General features: G+C 41.4%; 1 protein-coding gene across 3 annotated transcripts in view; it reads right to left on the bottom strand.

Annotated features, from left to right (window-relative positions):
* Nucleotides 1-20,085, bottom strand: part of nrxn1a (neurexin 1a) — a 51,404-nt gene that overhangs the window by 14,453 nt on the left and 16,866 nt on the right. For 2 of the 3 annotated variants that reach the window (XM_026315231.1, XM_026315229.1), the window contains 14 exons: nucleotides 18,273-18,574; nucleotides 17,202-17,225; nucleotides 15,133-15,294; nucleotides 13,109-13,180; nucleotides 12,618-12,842; nucleotides 12,011-12,158; nucleotides 10,932-11,062; nucleotides 9,727-9,979; nucleotides 6,362-6,565; nucleotides 5,103-5,129; nucleotides 2,117-2,239; nucleotides 1,327-1,708; nucleotides 785-975; nucleotides 291-464 (listed from right to left, as the gene is read on the bottom strand). In XM_026315231.1, coding sequence (XP_026171016.1) covers nucleotides 291-464; nucleotides 785-975; nucleotides 1,327-1,708; nucleotides 2,117-2,239; nucleotides 5,103-5,129; nucleotides 6,362-6,565; nucleotides 9,727-9,979; nucleotides 10,932-11,062; nucleotides 12,011-12,158; nucleotides 12,618-12,842; nucleotides 13,109-13,180; nucleotides 15,133-15,294; nucleotides 17,202-17,225; nucleotides 18,273-18,574 — 2,418 coding nt within the window. Of the gene's footprint in view, nucleotides 1-290; nucleotides 465-784; nucleotides 976-1,326; nucleotides 1,709-2,116; nucleotides 2,240-5,102; nucleotides 5,130-5,177; nucleotides 5,188-6,251; nucleotides 6,266-6,361; nucleotides 6,566-9,726; nucleotides 9,980-10,931; nucleotides 11,063-12,010; nucleotides 12,159-12,617; nucleotides 12,843-13,108; nucleotides 13,181-15,132; nucleotides 15,295-17,180; nucleotides 17,226-18,272; nucleotides 18,575-20,085 lie in introns of all 3 variants that reach the window. The other variant, XM_026315232.1, reaches the window with a different exon arrangement.

Raw genomic sequence — 20,085 nt, 5'->3', positions numbered from 1 at the left:
GTAACTTTTGTCAGCCAAACAAAAAAGCAAACAAGCAAATTAAGTTAGATGGTTAGTCAATGCACACAGATGCCTGTGAACTGCTGAAAGAGTGGAACAGAGAGAAAGCACAATGTGTAGAAAGACTGAGGAGGAGATGAGTAATAAGAGGTAAACTCTACATCTAATAAACTGAAAGCTGGGTTAGTGGGTTTTGCTTATAATAGAGAGCATGAAAACTAAAAGAAAAAGCAGAAGGGGCATGAGACCTGGACAGATCCACTAGTGTTTTCAGTGTGTTTGCACCTCACCTTCACAGCCTCTCTCTACTTGTCCCATGGTTGCCAAGGCATCAGCCAAAAGGTCAGGGAGCCGGCCATTTAGATCAACTGTTGCTAAGCAACCTTGGAAACCCTCCCGGGAGTGGACCAGCTTAGGCAGGTCTCTGTACATCTCTTTGGAGATGCCCCCGATGTACAGGTCACCTGTGATGAGCAACACAATCAATCGCAGCTTCACAAACCATTCACAGTTCCTTAGTTTTTTGTCAGACTGAAATATGAATGCAAGTAATGGTTATTTTCATTACTGAATAATCTAGCTATTATTTTTCTATTAATAACTTTGTTTCTAAAGGTTAGACAATAATTGTCCAGCACACAAGCCCCATAAAAGAGAAACACTTAGTAATATACATTCACATTTTGTGAAGTTTATTTGTACAAAAGAACGTGTAGACCATCAAGTATGTGCATCCCTTTCATACACCTACAGTAACTGAAACTGTTTGTATTTTGGTGCATACCCTTTAGGTCGAGGTTCTTGGCACCAATGGTGGTCTGTGTAGTGACTTTGGTGTCAATCTTGACAGTGTGGAGATTGTTCGTGTCCCGGGATATGTGCACGTTGTGCCAGTGATTGTCATTTAGAGGACTGTTAGAGCTGCCTTTGATCAGGTGTGCTCCATTGCCTAGGTCAGAAATGTAGTGTAGGTAGCTGAAGCAAACAAGGAAAGGAGGGAGAAATGGGTTAAACGAGTGAGACCTGAGAATGCAAATTAATCAGCTTTATGATTAAGAATAACAGGGTCATGCACTTCAGGGCATTATAATCTATCTTGTAGAAATGTAATTATAAGAACAGAAAAAGAGCTGCTTGAGTTTGCATTTTTTGCATTTTTCATATTTGATATTTCAGCCTTAGAATTAAGATTTTTCTTTTTTGTTCATCAAGGACAATGTTAACTATAAAGCCTAGTAAAAAGAGCATACATTTTTGATTTAATGTAAAGACATAGCACTGACACATATAATGTAAATCTTATACAAAGTACATTGTCCAGCTCACCCTTTAACCAGCTCTACTACTATGAAGTCATTGCCATCTCCCCTGTTGTAGAGTATAAGACCATCAGGGGATGTTGTCTTGAACTGCATGAAGAGATGCATGGAGTAGTAGGCCTGTAGCGTGGGTAATGTGACAAAGCTGGAGCGTGATCGGAAGGTGACCGGGTCAGCCACAATGGTCTTATAACCAATAACAGCGTTGAGCTCACAGTAGTCGATGTCACCGTTCTTGCACAGGTCAATGTAGGGCATGCCATTCAGAGTCAGACCCTGAAGATGGCCGATGAAATTAGAGGGAACAGCAGGCATGAAGCGCTTCTCCGTCACAATACCCGTCTCCACATTGTGGAACTCCAGCTGGGTGTGGTCACCTGCCATCTGACCTGGTGGTGGGGGTAAACTTCAGAGGTTGGGTTTCAAGTGAATTTGTTCAATATTCAGACTAATACTAATCCTAATTCCTCTTTCACTGTAACAGTCACATACTGCTAGCAATATGCACCAGACACTAATACTAATAGCAAATTAAATACTAGCACCACGGTGTACAATTATAATCATAATACAGAATGATTATTTTCACTTACACATGTACTGAAGTTCTCAAAAAATTAATAAAATGGTTAATGCTGGTCTTGTACTAGATAAAAAAAAGAATCAACCAGGAATTTCATATATAAAACAATACAAAATACAGGCAGTGTGCACAAGTCTGGCCATCAACTCAAGACCTGGGTAGAGTCTGGGGTCATTTTATAAGGAAAAGATTTAAGCTATTCTGCTGTGGTTACCTTCAACAGGCTGCAGGTCATCCACGGTGAGTTTGAGGCTCTTTCCACGCCGGACTACCCTCACTGTGTGCCACTCATTATCATTGAGGCCAGACCCCGCAAAGATGGTCTCTGGGCCTTTACCTACACATAGCCCAGAGCACCATTAACTTATGCACAGAATGGTGGAAAAAGACAAATATTGAGAGAAAGAGGAGACAGAAATGTAGAAAGACAGAGACAGAAAGCGAGAACCAGGAGGAAAAGCAGAAAGCCAGGTGGGTTGAATTAAAAGAAAGTGAGGAAATGGAGGGAAATAGCAAAGGGAAAAAAGAACCATACATATCCTGGGGAGACAAACACCTTCATGTCAACATACTCTCTCCACAGATACAGACAGGTCTCTTTGCAGATACGCCAGTGAGACAGATGATGTGACACAGACAGAAAGATTTACATAAATGGATGCCACGGGTACCTAAGATGGAGACTGTGAGTCACAACAGGCCCACGCTGAGACAATCCATCTGTGGACAGATCACACCACCATGATGACCACCTACTACCCACGCATGCACAGGCAGCACATTCACACCCCCTTGACTTCTAAACTCCTATAACATATATTAATCTCTGTGCCTACATGTAGGATCTTCTTGTAAAGTTCCAAGTGTAATACAGCAGTGAGCCTCATGGTGGCACTAGACACACAGAGCAACATTAGAGAGCTCTCCAAGGTGCTGATGTGTGGCAGAATGAAAGAAGCTGAGCTGTCCTCTCATGATGTCTCTCTCTGTCTCTGCCCATCTACCAGCTCATATCTTCACATAGTTGTCTGCACACATTTGACAGGCTGACTATTCCTAAAACCTCAGTGTCCTTTTCTCCTACTCCCTACAAGCACCCCACCAACCCTGAACGCAACATCCACGCCCTCCCTACACACATACGTATAACTCCACTCCCTTCTCCAAGCCCTGTTGGTTTCAGGAGTGTGAGTGTGTCTGCTAACAGTGACCTATTGGAGGTAATGATGGGGGAGGTGAGAAGTAAACTGACCCGAACAGATTCTGCTGCAGAAAATGTCAAGGATGCCGACATCACTCAGGGAGGCAGGCAGGCACGCATACACACAAAGGTGGAGAAGTAAAGGAAGAGTGAGCCTTACTGGCAGGCAGATATAAAAGCATAATTTATTATGGGAAGTCAATCAAAATAGATATGGCAGTGTGAAATGCATGTACATGTGTTTTCAAAGCTAAAAGAGTGTTTTGTGCATTTAGAGAGGACACAGGGTTCCCCTGAGGAGACTCAGCTGTGCTACGGGCATGAGCATCTCATCCTGTTACCATGGATCACTGCCTAGCACTGAGTGAAGGAGAGAATATGTCTATGTATGTGTGAGTTTATGTGTGTGTTTTTGCATATGCATCCAAATACTCAAAGAACGAGCAGACTGATGTAAGGGTGAGGCAGTGATCTGTGTCAACCTGGGAGCAGAGAGAGGCACAAACACACACAGGGGCACCTATTTTAAGTTAGTGTTTAACAGTGTGTTAAGTGGCACAGTGAGCTAGGTTTAATGTTGAGCTGCTCGCAGTCATCAGACACTCTGCACTCTGTGCTGCTGAACCAAAAGTCAACAAGGCAAGATGGTTCAAAGAGAAAGACAAGAGGGACTGTTTATGGGAATGGAAACACAATTCAAGTCAAATGACATAAGCGACTGGAGATTATAAAAGCAGCATAATGAAAACAAAATGACAAAAAGCGTTTTATATTTCATTAGCTCCAAATAACAAATTGCTTTTCTGCCAGATAAGCCTCAAACCTCTCCCATGCTGAGGCTTTTATTTGACTGCTGAGTGGACTGATTTCAGCAGCGCCTGGCTGTTAAATAAATTTTTTCTTCCCCCTTGAATATCAGATGTATAATTTATTGTATGCACACGGTGTGCCAGAAAAGTGGCTGCCTACTGAAATGTTCATTGAGACAACCGGTCTAAAATTGGCCAAGAGACATGCGGGATAGCAACAGCGCTGTGTGGCTAGTAGGGTTTCTATGGCAACTGCAGTCGTCCATTTCACCACCTCTTTGCTGTCAGAACGTTCGTCTCGCTCTCTCTCACTTTCTCTGTGGTCGTGACAGAGCAAAACTGCGCGTGAGGGTATTAAACCCCATCAGGGTTTCAGTTCTACTCACAGCAGCATGAACAGAAACACAGACACTCATTCTCTCACAAGAAAACACACACACACACACACACACGCACGCACACACGCACACAGATGGTCAGTGAAAAAATACAGAATGTATAGGCACTCACACACAGGCACACACTAAACACACTGAATGAAACACTAAACACAAATCTCTTATGTACAGTTTATAGAAACAACAAGCAAACAATAAAAGCAACCAGACACATGTTGGGATGGAGGTCTCACAGAGAAGCAGAAGAACAACACATCTTTTGTCTCCAACATGAAGGAGAATTAATTAGCCTGCAGCTCTGAGTTGCATTAATCCACCAGCTACCACTCCGCCACTTCTTAACACACCTAATTTTACCTGAACACCTTATACTGAGATTTTGCTTTCTTCTTCTTTTTCACCTTCTTTCAACCCCCTACTGACTCTCTTCCGTCTATCCTTCCCTGCTAAAATGGCCGACCTGGAAAACCTTGGCCCTCAGCAAAAATTGCACGACTCCTGTGGTGTAGCTGAACATGCAGATACTAACACGCATATGTGCACCTCCCCTGTCCAACACACATACACACACACACACATATATGCACACAGACACACGGTGCAATGATATTTTAAATGAGGTGTTATTATGAGACAGACTGACAAGACAGAGAGAGTGAAAAATAGTCATGATAACAAAAACACACACTACCAAGCACACACACAAACACGCACACACACATACACACACACACACACACGAAGAGGAGAAAGAGGAGGGAGGGGGATTAGGTGAGATGGAGGATCACTTACTGGCTGTACAGTTTATCCTGATACAGTCTGGAGGGAGAGCAGAGCAGAGGGTTAATGCTGCACACATACACATACCCTCCACGCCCTGGGGACGCACACATCGACACACCCTGCACAGTTATATTATTCATACATGCACACACACACACACACTGCTAAGAAAATACACACTGACCTCAAGCTAGACAGTTGTATTTTCTTACAACAGTGTGTAGCAAAAAGCAATTTTTCAGACTTTGATTTTTAGCCAATGAGGACTAAAATCTGAAATTTGGTGGATGATGAGCAGTGGACCTTTACTTTGAACGGTTACTTGTTAAGGAGAGTGGTGAGTCCCACCATGAGCAGCGTGCTCAGTGGCTGCTCTGGCCTGAGCGACGATTTCAGTCACCAATCAAAAGCCCCAGGAGACTGAGATGGGTCATGTGTTTCAGTCTGTCTGAGGACACTGAACACATCCCATAATTTTTGTCGCCCATCCAGAGCACAAATCTCCACTAACAGTTGAGAATTCAGGCCCTGTAGTATTATTATTATCATTATTATTATTATTTTACCCATGATGGCTTGGTGTGTCGTGTGGCGTCAACCACAGAAACGACGTGGCTGCAGACAACCAGAGACCAACACATGCACCCCTCAGTCAGTCTATGCGTGTATTGGTATGTGAATGTGCATGAATTCATGTGAAAAAGTCTGTGACTGTGAAAGTGTGAGGGTGGCAATGTGTTTGCCAGCTGAACTGAGGAAAAGAAATTTACAAAAATTAGAAGGATGTGCTTTTCCCACAGGTTATGTGTGTAGTATATTCTGTGTATGTGTCTGTGTGTTTGTGTTTGTACAGTTTTTGAGCCTCTGTGTTGATTGCTGAAGGTGTTAGGGATGCACAGGTCCACTGGGAGTGAGCAGAGAATGCAGCTTGAGGCTTGACCCTCTGTTCAACACGAAAACAACAACCACTAACCTTCGACTATGTATGTTGTGTGTGTATTCAAAAATAAGCTTTATATGCAATCCAATCCAAATGGTACAAAACCTGTGATACTCATGTCATGAATAGAGTGAGAATAATCTGGAAGATCAGATCAGAATAATAATGAAGAGTGCAATATAAGTTTATTATCCATGGACAATAAATTATTAATCAACATTTACTGACATTTCTAAGAAATAGACAATAGGGCAGTATCAGTTGCAGTCCCCTGACAGGTAATTAAAATAATGTTTGAGAATCTACATGTTTGTGTTCATGCGTGTACCTAGGTTGACAGTGAGTCGGACACGGCCCCCATCCAACTCCAGACGAAGTGTGTCTGCAGAATTACGAGATGTGGTTGCCATGAGAACGCCATAGGCCCGCTGGGAGCGAAAGCGTAGTGAGACGTCCTCCGCCTCGGTGTGCATCGCCACAGGCAACTGCACCTTCATAAACTTACTTCCATCATACGACAGGATAGTTGCATCTGTACAAGACACGCAAAAAGAGACAGACAAGGCAAATGAGAGAGGGAACAAGTGAAAGACAGGCAAACGCAAAGCAGATATGATGGTGGGGGAGAGCAGTGGGTGGAATGAGAAAAAAACAGAAGAAAAGAGAAAAGATGATTGACAAGGAGAAAACATATAAGGTGGGAGGACAGAAAGGCAATTTGATGTTGAGTGAATTAGATTTAAAAATGACACAGTACGTTGCAGCGTGGTTACACTCCCTTGTTCCCCTGCCAAGTCATGTGGAAACTCAAAACCAGCTTCCTCCAAAATTATCCCATCACTTTCCACCCTTAATTCATCATCACTCCCTCCACCTTACAAAAAAGGGTGTAAAAATAGCCACAGCTGGTTGGTTGGCCCTATTATCAGAATCAGAATGCACGGTGTTGAGTGTGTTAGCCACTGTCGCTGACATCCCAGACCCCAGAGTCATAATGTAACAAGCTCAGGTGATCCCACTTTAATGTCTTTTGCATATTCATTTACATATTTATAATCTTCTCTCCCTGCTACCTGCTGGGGCCAATCCCCGACTGCTAAACTGTTTACCTCTGAGGACTCTGTTTTTTATTGGACAATTACATACAAAGCTAAACACACTCTCCATGTCTCTAGCCCTATCCTCCTGCTTTCTTCTTCTCTTCTTCTTATATCTCACCACTCCATTCCTCTTTCGTTTTCTCTCTTTCACTCTCACTGTTTCCGTGGGAGACGGTTGGAGCCAAGGCAAAAACAAGAGAACAGGAAGAGAGGGAGGCCTCATGAATACTGATGAGCTGAGAAGGGGGGAAAGAGATAGTGTGTGTATGTGTGTGCGTGCATGTCAGAATAAGTGAGTGAATTTAAGTGTGAACAGAGGAGGGTTTAGTAAAGTGAGAGCAGGGGGAGAGAAAATAGGGACAGAGCAAGACAGAGCAGGGAGGGGGAGAAAGGGAGAACAGCTCTTGGCTAAAATGCAAATGAACCCTCATTAACTTAAGGAAAAAAGAAGATGGTTGGCGTGTTATATCACAGATAACATAACTAACAGGCACACATACACCCCTGCCCAAGCACACTTGAACACACACACACTCATAGAGATGTGCTCACAATTCTGATAAGGGAGACAGCTGACTAAATTTTCCTCACCATGGCACCTGACTCACTACCAGGCAAATAGAGGAGGGAGGGTTAAAGAGAAAGAAGTATGGAAGCCCATGTCTGCCAGGAAAAGAAAAAAATAATTGTCTGTATTGCAATGCACACCACTGTCACATCATTTAACGCTTGAAGCGCACATCAGATTGTGCCCTACACACAGAATAAATAGGAAAAGGGTAAGGATGAGGATATTCTATATTGTTTTTACTGTCAATAAGGCCATGAAAACAAAACAAAACCAAAACTGTTTCAATACTTTAATTTCTCTGACACAAATAGTTGATCTCACAGGTCATTATATTTTTTGCCCAGTATGTCAAAATTGTATACATATCTAATGTTTTGACAATGTAGCTTATATTTCCGACTTAGCTGAAGTGATTTTAGACATTTAATGGAAAAATTAAGTTATCATTTCTAGCATATTTATGTGTTTGTCAGAAAATGGCTTCCACAGAGAAACCCAAACAGCAAGAAAAAAGAAAATAAAAATTGGTTAAGATTTGTCAGTATAAATGTGTGCATTAAGGGTCTTTAGAAAATAAAAACTCATCTAGGAGCAAGAGTGTGGCGACCATCTTCGTTCATTAAAGAAAAGAGGGGGAACAAAGGCGAGAGTGAGAGAATGAGGAGGACAAAAAGGGAGGGAAAAACTGCAGGTAGAAGGCGTAAACATGGCCAATCACTCTCTCCATCTGCTTCTCCATCTGTGCTTCCTTTAATCCACTGAACTACCAGTTAGTGACCCATCAATGCACACGGAGAGGGTTGAAGAAAGATACAGAGAGCAAGACAGAGCTGGGAGCAAGCAAGAGAGAGGCTGCATTGCTATGATAAACATACACTCCAGATGTTTGCTCTGTGAAATAAACCATTTTCATATCAACACCCTTCAGAAAGTGTGTGTGTATGTATATCTCCTGTTAGATGATAGTACAATCATTACTTGAGACGCGTCAGCAGTTGTGGCACAAACATTTCTTTTCTTCTCCTTGTCTGACTCCATCTCAGTTCTTTCAACAGGCCTGTATCAGTCCTTCTGCCAATCTTTGCGCTTTTCCATTTCTCTCTAGGTCTGAATTCATGACTTTTCTCATAACTCTCTCTGTCTGATTTTCTACTCCTGTCTAATATTCCTCCTCATCTCCTACTGTCATATGGTGGTTCCAGCCTGGTGATTCCACCTTCCTCTGTCACAGATCCTGCTCCCTGCTTTCTGCACATTTCCTCTACCATTGGTTCCCAGTCTCTACATCCAGAACAGGCCAAAAGGACTGTACTCTCCTTTCCCAGCCTCCGTATTACTACCCTCACCTTTACACAAAAATGTGTAATTTTGAATAAAAGCCAAAGATAGAGAACTTGCACTATTGTTATTGTTGTTTAGCAACAGGACTCTGCTTGTTCTCATTGTTGATCTCATTTTCACCAGGGATGTAGTGGAGAATAAAACCCACCTAAACTACATTTGCAAGATTTTTTATTTGACTAATGGTTTAGTCATATTTCTTATCTGCCATAAATTTTTAAACCTTTATAGCACACGTCAGAGTAAGACCTCTCAAACTGATGATCTGTTAGGATAGTTCTTTTAAAGGAAAAAAACCCTTTAAGGTGTAATGAATAAAAATTTTATTACCCAATATGATCATAGTATATTTTCACAGTTGATGGAGGTATTTTTGGATATAAAACCTTCCAGTGCATACCATCTGTCTTCTGTCACTCATTTGATATTACACAATGTTCTCAAGCCAAAGCAAATACCAAAGCTTTCATTCTAACTGTATTTTGCAACATTTATTTTGACATACTATTCATTTTTGTAATATATATATATATTACTCTTTGGTGGCTGTAATGGTCCAGTTTACTCATCTCTATTGTGAAAATGTTACCTCAGCATTTATGCCAATTACTATACAAGCTGCTAAAACTCCAACTGAAGTGTTACTCTCGTCCTGTTCCTCTCCGACCCTGTGATTCTCACCTCTCTCACAAGAGCGTCCAAGGTACCCTGTCCCAGAGCAGTCGCAGACATAGCGATTCCAGCCCTCCCTGCAGATGCCGTTGTGCTGGCAGGGGTTGGAGAGGCACTGTTTGGGTGGCTCTCTGGAGCAGGAAGGCTTCACCCCTACTGCCCTCTGGGCCTCCGCCAGCCGCCTAATGTCTTTGCTCTGCCCGTCTACAAAAAGGTCTCTGACGCAGCCCACGTAACCATAGTTCAACAGAGCCGTCCACACCTATGGAAGAGGTCAGCAGTCTTGAATTAGTTCCACTGAAGCCTCGTTAATTAACAGAAACAATAGAATATGTAACAATTTAACTTGAGGCTGTAAATTATATTTCACCTATTTTTTGCTGTGAAAAGATTTTTGTCAACTTCTTATTCTGCTGTATATTTATGTTTATCAACTTGCATAAATCAGGTGCTCCAATGAACCTTAAATTAGTTTTTAAAGTCTACTTACCATGTCTCTTATTTAGTTTAACTTTTTGAAAAGTTAAAAACCCCAAATGTATTGTTCCATTTCATTGGTATTGCATCTAATAGTTATTGTTAGTTAATCTGCTAGTTAACTGTTTGGGTTGTAGAACATCAGCAAACAATAAAAAAATGATGATCCATGGGTCGTCTGACTAACAGTCCAAACACAAAGATTTTTACTGTACTATAATGAAAAATCATGAAAAGGAGCAAACTGTCAATTTCAGGAGTTGGGGTCATTAGTTTTCATGAAAAATGATTTAATCAATTACAAAAATCGTTGCTGATGATTTGTTTTTAGTCAACTGATTAACTGATTAATTGTTGCAGTTCTACTCTTGAACAGTGCTCTTCATTTCTGCGGTCAGTAATAATAACAGACAATTATTACCTAGCCTGTAACATCCCAGTATTAAAGAACCGACAACAACTAAAAAACCAGCAAAGACAAATTAGACAACATCTTACTGAAAACAGAGCAAAACATGGTGGGAAAATCTCTAATCAAATGTATTCTTGTCTTAAATAATTGGAAAATATATCTGATGTGATGAGCACAGATAAAATAAACACATGGCTGCAAATGATGATTTATTTAATTACTGAGTATTCTACTGATTATTTTCTCAGTTAATGATTAATTTTTATTCTGTAAGAACACAGAACACTGTCATGTCAAAATGCAGACACAACATTAACACACAAACCTCTGTGGGGAAGATCAGTCCAGCTCGGTCTTCAGGAAGTCCTCCAAGGTACAAGGTGTCATCCAGGTCCAGGATCTCACTGTCTCCCGGAGCCGTGTATGCTGTTCTAAAACTGTTCACCGAGATGGTTCCTGAATACACCGCAAGACATCAGAACAACTTCAGTAATCAAGATGACCTTCAATGTGAAGATCCTCATCACAATCACCACTGTCATCATCAACACTACCACTCCTATGACTGTCATCATCATCCTCCTGCCTCTTTTTGTATCTCTCCTCCTCATCATCACCAGCCATCACTGCTATAATCAGAACAGAGCAACAGAAATCCAAAACTATTCAGGCCTCAGGTAATGGTTATTGCCTTTAAATCCATGCTGGCTTAAAAGTGCTATGTCCAGCATTTTGTCACCAATAAATCATTAATCATGTACTTTCAAACATTAGTGGAGTTACAGTAAACAAAGAGCAGCCCCCCCGATAAGACGTCTACTATGGATTTCTTAAGTGTAATCAATACTGACATGAAAACTTTAATTACTGTAGGTTGGTATCACTCTTAAACACCTAAAAAAACATGTACTGTATATGTATTATTTCAGTCATTTGGCTCACCCTGTCTTTAGTTTTCAAAGGACTGGGACAGAATACAAACTAGAAAAGGATGTAACGTGCATTAAAGACAACAAAAGACACTGTGCATGTTTTATGTATGTACCAACAACAAAGGGAGCATGGGTTTGTGGCAAATGTGGCCTCAACAAAAACAGCACTACCAGTTGGAACAGAAACAGGCCACCAATTGTTTCAATTGCAGTCTCAGTGTTACTATAATTATATCAACACATTATAGTCTATTTGACATTGCTACTGCATTTCGACAGCACATTTAAAATCAGATGCTATAACCACAGTTTGAATTAAATACAAACTGCAGTCAGATGGCAGCTAAATGGCCTTACTAGGCTGGTGCTCACTATAAAAGGCATGATCTCGCCTACTCATTATCCTTCACATCCTTCTTATCAGCCTCTGCGGAAAGGGTTAGCGTCAGAGTTAAGAGCGCTTTGAGTGTACCTGAGCGTCCGTCTCTCTGGAAGTCCACATGATACCATTCTCCATCGTTCACCTTTTTGTCGATGGCCTTGGTCTTGGTGGTTCCTGAACCCATGTCAAGCAGCAAGTACAGATGTCCATCCAGCATCTCAATGGCAAAGAAATCCACCTGTAAAAGAGACACAGCATCAGTATTCTGTAAAAGCACAGACATTGATGGCTAGTAATAAAAATTATAGATGCAAGTTAAGATAAAATGATTGGGTTTCAATCTAACCATTTATAATCAGCGTCCACGAGCACTGTCATTCAATTTTTGTGGAAATTAGTTAGTTATGACTTACAAAGAACAGAAAACTGATATTTATTTAATTCTCGCAAATGGAAACTTCCTATCCATCTTTGATTTGTGGGGTATGAAGATTTCTACATTTCTTTTTTTCCCCACAATCTTTTAGAGCTAATCAGGACTCCAGTGGTGCTATGGATGGTCAGATGATTAAGGACACAATTTATTGGCAACTATCTGGGATTGTAAGTGGACAGAATTAAATCTGCCAGGCAAGAAATTCTTAGTCTGTCAATCTCTGTGGTCCAGACTGAAATATCATAACATTAAAGATTTCACCTTGACTGTAGGAGGCGTGCGTGGGTCCTTGCGTTGCTGCTGTCTGGGTTTGCCATGGCTGAAAAGCATCAACCCATTTGGCTCTGTGGTCCTGAAGTCGAATGAGATGGATCCCGCCTTTTTCGCCGTCCACTTGCTCAGTGCCACATAAGACTCTGGGGTGTCAAAGGTCACGGGGTCTAGTGTGGCCACACTCTCACACTTAAAGGACACCACCCCACTTACCTGGGGCAGGTAGAAGGCAAATAAACAGTTAGGGGTTCAAGCATTAAAAAAACATTAACAAACAGTAACTCTCAGCTGTAAATTGACTAAAAGACAAAAGTTTCCAGTATCTCTAAAAAATATAATCCTATTTACTTAAAATCCCTACAGTACAAGTCTGACTAGGCCTGAAAAGAAATTGTGATACAAGACAATCTCTGTGTTATGTACAGAAGAGGACAATGTCTCAGCTGGCTGAAGTCATACATGCTGTTGAACGCACATACCTTCATCTTTGGGTCTCCCTGCTTAGCCAGTCTAGACAGCTCTAACCGTACATCATTGTTCTTGTACACCACCTTCAGGGGAGGGGATTGAGGGAAAAGAATAAAACATGAATTCACATTTAGATTAAATAGAAAGAAACATTTTTCTTTTGTCATTTTTGGCCAATACATGTACACCCTTTCAAATACTGGACTAGGCTACTATGTAGTATGTATAGTGTTATATTACCAACTACAATAAGCCAAAAAAAAAAAAAAATAAGACTTGAAAACCTTCTCAGAAATAAAAAAGATAATGTTGAAGTTTTTAATATATCATATATACCATCATTTATTACCCCAGACAACACATTTTTTGGTTAGTACAAGCTGTACTAACCAAGTGCAAGCTGCACCAATGTAATTTTTTCTTAATATGTGCCTGCCGTTTGCATGATTACTTTTTCCTTTTTCTCTTTTTCTGTTTCTCTCCTTCCTTTCCCTCAACCAGTATGCTCTCTGACTGAATGAGTGTAAGGAGTGTGCTTGTGCTGAGCATTTTGATGATGAGAGAGACATGCACACACAGACTCTGCTTTATAAATCCAGACCTGCTTCTATGACCTGTGAGCAACTCAGCAAGTTCACTGAATTTCTCCTCTGCATTTGCTTTTCACCTCTTTTTAAAATGTTTTTGTATGTCATGTGCTTTTGTGTCTGTGTGCAGGGCAATGATGGGGATTCTTGAATATAATAAATGCTGCAAAAGTGTGAAAAATTGTGCTGGCATGTGGGTGTGTTTTGGAAAAGTGTGCCTATGCCGAATCAAATCCACAAAACAGCTACAGCCGTGATCATTCATGTACGATTCACTGCATACATCTTAATTTGCTCACATGGATTATCATAGCATCGTATTAAATATGTAAATGTGCCAGTAGAGTGTTCACTTTGACAGCAGCAGCCTCGTTTAAACACCATCAGTCTTAATGAAACACAGAGTGCATTCACCAGTGGTACAAATAGCTCTCTGTTTGGCACATCATCTGTTGGCTTGTTTGGTTGTTTGTTTATGCCTCTGTGTGAATCTGTGTGAATGAAAGGGAGACTCAGACAGGGTGTGTATATAATGGATGTGAGAATTTATTTTAGAGTTTTGTTGCATCATGTGATGTGCATGCATCTGCATGTTTATTTATACTTCACTATTTTTGCTTGTTTGTGTTTTACAGGGATATTTGTACATTACTGCTGTGTGTACATGCTAAGATTGTGTTTATGTGGACATGCATGTGTATTGGTATGTTTCCATCAGTTTGGCATCTGAGTTTTTGTTGTTGCAGCGTTGTGGCCCATTTCAAGCACAGCGGATGGATGGAGCGTCTCTGTGGCGTAGCTAATTAGCATGTTAGTGCTTAGTGCTGTATCTACTCCCTCAACGACACTCATCACTGATTCTCTCTGATGCTAGTGAGGCTGTGTGTATGTCTGGGACTGTTTGTGTGGGTCTGCCAAATGAAAATATTTCTATGTGTATGTGCATGTGTCTGCTTTATAAGATAGTGTGTGTAAAATGTTTGATGCATAACAGAAAGGGAGAGAGAATAAGGGAGGAAGACAGAAATAATGAAAGAAAGTCAGAAAAAGAAGACTAGTGTTTCGCAAAACTATGTAGTGTAAAGAAAATCTCTACAGTGAGTGCATGAACTACACAGAGCAATAATTAAATATTATAATTCACCTCACTTCCACTTTTAGTGGATTCATATTGTGAAGAAATGATCATGGGGAGATAATATCTGTACTCATTCTGTCTAAATTTATAGCACCTGGAGTTAAAAACTAACATACTTAATGATGTAGCTATAATTTTACATGCAGATTTACTATTTTTGTGACTTTGCACACATTTGCAATATCCAGCATTTGTGTGTGTGAAGAGGTAAATAATGATATTAACATACTGGTATTTTTTTTACATCATTCAGCATAAGAACAATTATGTCAAATATGTTTTCCAAGTATGTGTCTACATATCATCCCACCTCTTTGAGACAACCCATGAAGTTATTGCTGACTGGAGAACCGGGCAGGTCAGCGGTGCTTGGGCTCCCTCCCACGTAGAAGAAGTCGTCTGAGCCCAGCATGGTGTAGTCCTCCTGGGTGTAGCCTGTGGTTGTCAGGATACCGTCCACAGAGATGGTCACCTACACAACAAAGCACAGGGAAAGGACACGCTATATACTCACACCAAAGGCAGCGCTAAGCGCTAGCTAGGCGCTGACCAGCCAAATTAGCCCCCTTTACGCTGTTAACCAATGTGTATGCATTCTGGTGGGAGAAAGGCCTGATTGGTTTTGGGAATTGGCCAGTTGTACTGCTGAGAATGATCTGATGTGATTGGATTAGTGCTAACTGTGTGGTGTAATTGAGTAATGCTGCACGTTCACTTTGCTGGTCATTACTGTTTTGCCCTGCTAAATGGCACTTGGTTACTCAGCCTACAGTTAGTAATACACTCTGTAGCCCCATCTACCACTTGTATACTCAGAATCAGAATACGTGGTCTGCTTCCTTCTGCCTGTGATAAGCAGGTGCACAGAATGAAAACTAGATCTGGTGTGTGATTAATAACAATTTACCCCAAGAGTCCGTTGGTGGACTCTGAGTTTCTGCACCCACTCAAAAACACTCTGTTACAGCCACTGCGGTGTATGGAATTTAGAAAAACAGAATCACAACACAGCCTATGCAGTGCTGCATTAAAAGGCTAGACTCATCCTCTATGTACAATAGTGTAAACTTCATATAAAAAGTTTTCCTCTGTATTTCTCTGCCACAGACTTTAAACTGCTTTCTCTTTAGCGCAGACAATGCAATTTGATTTGCATCTTAATATGGTAACAGTCTCAATGCTCTAACTAAAGTAACACTGGCACTGGTGTTCTTATAATCTAACTAGCACATTCTGCTGTGTAATAGTCTGTATAGGGGCCTTTAAGTAGCACGTCTGGCCAATCGTTTGGTCACTTAAGTCACAGTTAGTGGAATGTTATCACCCTGATTTTCTACAGTACATTACTGATCAAGTCAGACTGCCCATAAAGCTCATGTTTACTTTTCCATTACAGTAAGTTCTTTCTCACTGGTGGTTTTTATCACAGCTGAGCAGACCTGCCCAGCAAGTCAGGTGTTAGTAAAGAATCCACAAGCTTTGTCGTGCCATACAGTAGGTGTTAGTATTTGTTACTTTCCTTGTTAGTAGTTGTTAGTAGTTGTAGTTGCTCTGCTGGCAGCCACAGAGTGTTACTTGTGTCAGGCCAAGCTGTGTTGGGTTACTGAGGTTAGGGTAATGATTTCAATGCTGTTAGTAGTTGTGATGATGTTATGTTTTTGTGTTGTTAGGGTGAGTTGTGATGATGGTGTTAGTTAGTGGTCAGGGGGGTTTGTTAGATCAGCAAATCTGAATGAGATGACACACAGACAAACACACACATATTGATGTGCACACACGCACAGGTGTTAGATGGGTTACGGCTCATTCCACACACACACACACACACTCACACACAAATATATAAGCATGCAGTCTGTTCCTCTCTCTGCATGCAACCACTTGCAAAGAGGACACAGTAGATAAAAAAACAACAACAGAGGACACGATGAATCAGGGACATCATGGAGAACATGCATTGGCAGAGTGGAGGACAAAAACTCAAAAGAAGAAAAAGAATAAAAAGAGGGGAAGGAGGGATCTCTCTTTCCATTTTACAACCAGTCAGAGAGGGGTTAGGGAGTCTGAGTCACACCATGCAGGACAGGGGAGGGGTCTCGCCATTTGCGTGCAGGTGAGGGATGAGCCAATCAGTACACGCCTACATGTCACAGAATGATGTGGTGGGAAAAAAAACGGTAGAGAAAGGAGGAAAAGGATTTAAAGAAAAAAGTGGTTGGCAAAGGGGGTAGGGGCTTTAAGCATAAAAGATTACCAACCGCATTTATCCTTTTATTGGTTTAGTTTTGATGTCTATGGTTCAAAAGGAAATAGACACGGGGCAAACCCAAACTAAGAAACAATTAGAATGATATCTACCGAACAATGGAGTTTGTTTACCATAGCGTGTCCAATGCCTGAGTGCTTTGTAGGAGAGGGGGAGAAAGGAAAACAAAAACTGTGAACAGAACAACTTCGGGAACAAAAAAGGAAAGCTAGAAGGCCTCTGGTGAGGTTAGTAGGTTGGTTGGAGTGGTTTCGCTAGGAGAAGGGCACAGGTTAGGTTAGTAGAATGAATCATTCCATGGATGGTGGTTAGTTTCACTAGCATGTTAGTAAAGTTAGTAGTCAAGTTAGTAGTACAAACAGGCAAACGGCAGAGTACAGGTGGGCTACAAGCACCTGAGTGACCCTCAGTGTTTTCTAGTTCACTCTCTCTCTCATTCATTCACTCACTCACTCACTCACTCACTCATACACAACTGAAAAAGAACTCACCTACAGCAGAAAGCTGTGCTGGTCTTGTTGTTAACCCACTGTAAACTAAGACCAAAACCTCTTGTTCCTACCACGGTATTACTGCAGCTGGACAAAAGACCACTGACCAACAATTTCTAGACTCATTAGCTCCTGTCGACTGCTGCCCACTGCCACTGAAACATGTGCAGCAGACATCGTGGTTCACTATATAATTCTGTTAACTAGTTAATAAGCAACTTATCCTAGGATTACAAATAATATCAAAATTAAATTAGTCTTTTAAGTTGTTTTTCAAATTAACCATAGATCAATTATAGTTTATAAAATGTCAGAAAACATGCCGATCACAATTTTATCATCTTAAAAATCATAGCCTGGTCTAGACTAGAATCTAGTCTGAACAACAGTCGAAAGATTTTCAAAATGATGTAAAACAGAGAAAAGCAGAAAATGCCCACATTTTGTCTAATAAATGACTTAAAGAATGAATCCAAATTGTTGCTAGTTAACATTTAGTTGATTGCTAATCATTCTACTACCAACTGAAATCCAAACATGCTCCATCCATTTATTAATGTCCCCCTTGTTGACTTTTTGTCCTTCCCTATGTGCCTTTATTTTTTTATTCAAAGCTTACCTATATCGTAACTAATTTTATTTTTACTGTCCTCTCTGCTCGGTCGCTCAATCCATCTCTTGTTGCCTGGTTACCTGTCTCAGGTTGCGGGTGACCTTGACGTCGTGCCAGGCGTTGTCGTTGAACTTGCCGTTGACAGGCTCCACCAAGGCCTCGAAGGCCCCAGAGCCGAGGTTGATGACAAGTGACACTGCACCATTTTTCAGTGCCAGGTTGACGTAGTCAGCTGATTTGCCGGTGTGCAGCATTAGGCCGTTGCGCTGCAGCGTCTTGAAGGAGAGCGTGATTTCGTCGCTGCTAGACTGGATGGGGTTGGGCGACAGGTCATAGCAGAAGTACTCAGAGCCCTTGAAAGTGGCAACATACTCTTCACGAGCTGAGAGAGTAAGGGAGAGTTGGAAGAAGAAGAGAAAGGAACACAGAGGAAGAACAAAAGTATGGAAACCATTACAGTCTTGTTGAACATTATTATGATGATTAGTACAATATCCAAGCTCTGTTGCTGCTTCCCACACTGATTTTCACAATATGCTCAAGGATGATAAAATGGTGGGTGTTCATCAGAAGCAGCCGAGTAAAACAAAGCTCAGCTGGGCCTGGTTAAATTTGATTCGGATGTGCAGTACAAAACATATTGTTTAAGATGCTAAAAATGTTGTTACTGTCAAGCAAAGCCTCAGTGATGCCAGCGCTCAGAAGAAACACTTCCTTCCATACCTCTAATCGTACCATGGAGTGGTGTGTAAACAAGCTTTGATCACTCATGTGGGTTGGAGATTAAACAGTGTGGATGCGAGAGAGACAGTCGTGAGTCTGTAGCATTCCAAACTCGTTATGAAACCTGCCATCCTCTCTTTTGAGAGAACAGCTGTGCTGGCAGTCTGAAGTGATGTGGTCTTGTTTGACAACATGCCTCATTTCGTGTTGTTTGTCAAATACCAGAATGTGTGTGTCTGTGTGTGTGTGTGTGTGTGGTAGCAGTAGAGGTTAAAAAGGTTTTGAGAAGGATGGCAAAAACTGATAATGAAGATGGAGAAGAGCAGCCTGTAAGCATCATGGCAGCCAAAGCAGAAGGATTGACCAATTAGAATTCAGAACCAGATGGCCAATAGGAACTTACCTTGCACAACCCTAGTGACCCCCAAGGACACTAGACCAAGGTTTTGCAATCCATCATCCTTACTCACACTATCTTCCTCACACTTACTCACACAGAGCATAGACATATACTTAAGTCAGCAGAGGAACAAATATGCACACCCACACACACATCTGGGTGCAAAAAAATGATCATACTGTTGTGCTGGCACACAAGCAGGAACGACATTATCTGTCTCCTTCACACCCATCCACCCAAACCATCACTCTTCCTCCGCATTTTCCTTACTCTTGCATTCTCCTCACCGCTATCCTTATGCCTCTCACACCTCCCTTCAAGCTTCTTGCCACCATTCCTCTCTGCACATCTCACTGGCCTCTTTTTTCTCTGCTCTGTGGAGCCTCTGGCATAACCACCATCTTGTAGTTCACAATAACAAAGAGAACAGAGGGGAATTTAGCACACACTCGGTCAGGCTGGAGCAAGACAGACACTTGGTGAGGAACTGCTAGAGAGGAGGAGGGAGAGAAAGATTGCCACGTAATGAATACACTGAAGTGTAATAGGTTATTAAGGTAGTGAGAGGCAGAGAGAAGAGTGCTGAAATGGAATCGGCCGCACTTGAGTGAATATGACACAGAGAGAATAATGAGAAAAAAGTGAGAATATATCACAATTCAAAGAGCAATTGTGGCAAATTGTCTTTCTTTGCTTCTGTTGCATGAAAAAACCTGAAGTGTGAATGCCAATATATGAGTGAGAAACAACACGTTGTTTGCCAGCATGTG

Source organism: Mastacembelus armatus, chromosome 19, assembly GCF_900324485.2.
Source record: "Mastacembelus armatus chromosome 19, fMasArm1.2, whole genome shotgun sequence".
Taxonomy (NCBI): domain Eukaryota; kingdom Metazoa; phylum Chordata; class Actinopteri; order Synbranchiformes; family Mastacembelidae; genus Mastacembelus; species Mastacembelus armatus.
The sequence above is the reverse complement of the archived record's forward strand: the minus strand, read 5'-3'. Positions and strand labels throughout refer to the sequence as shown.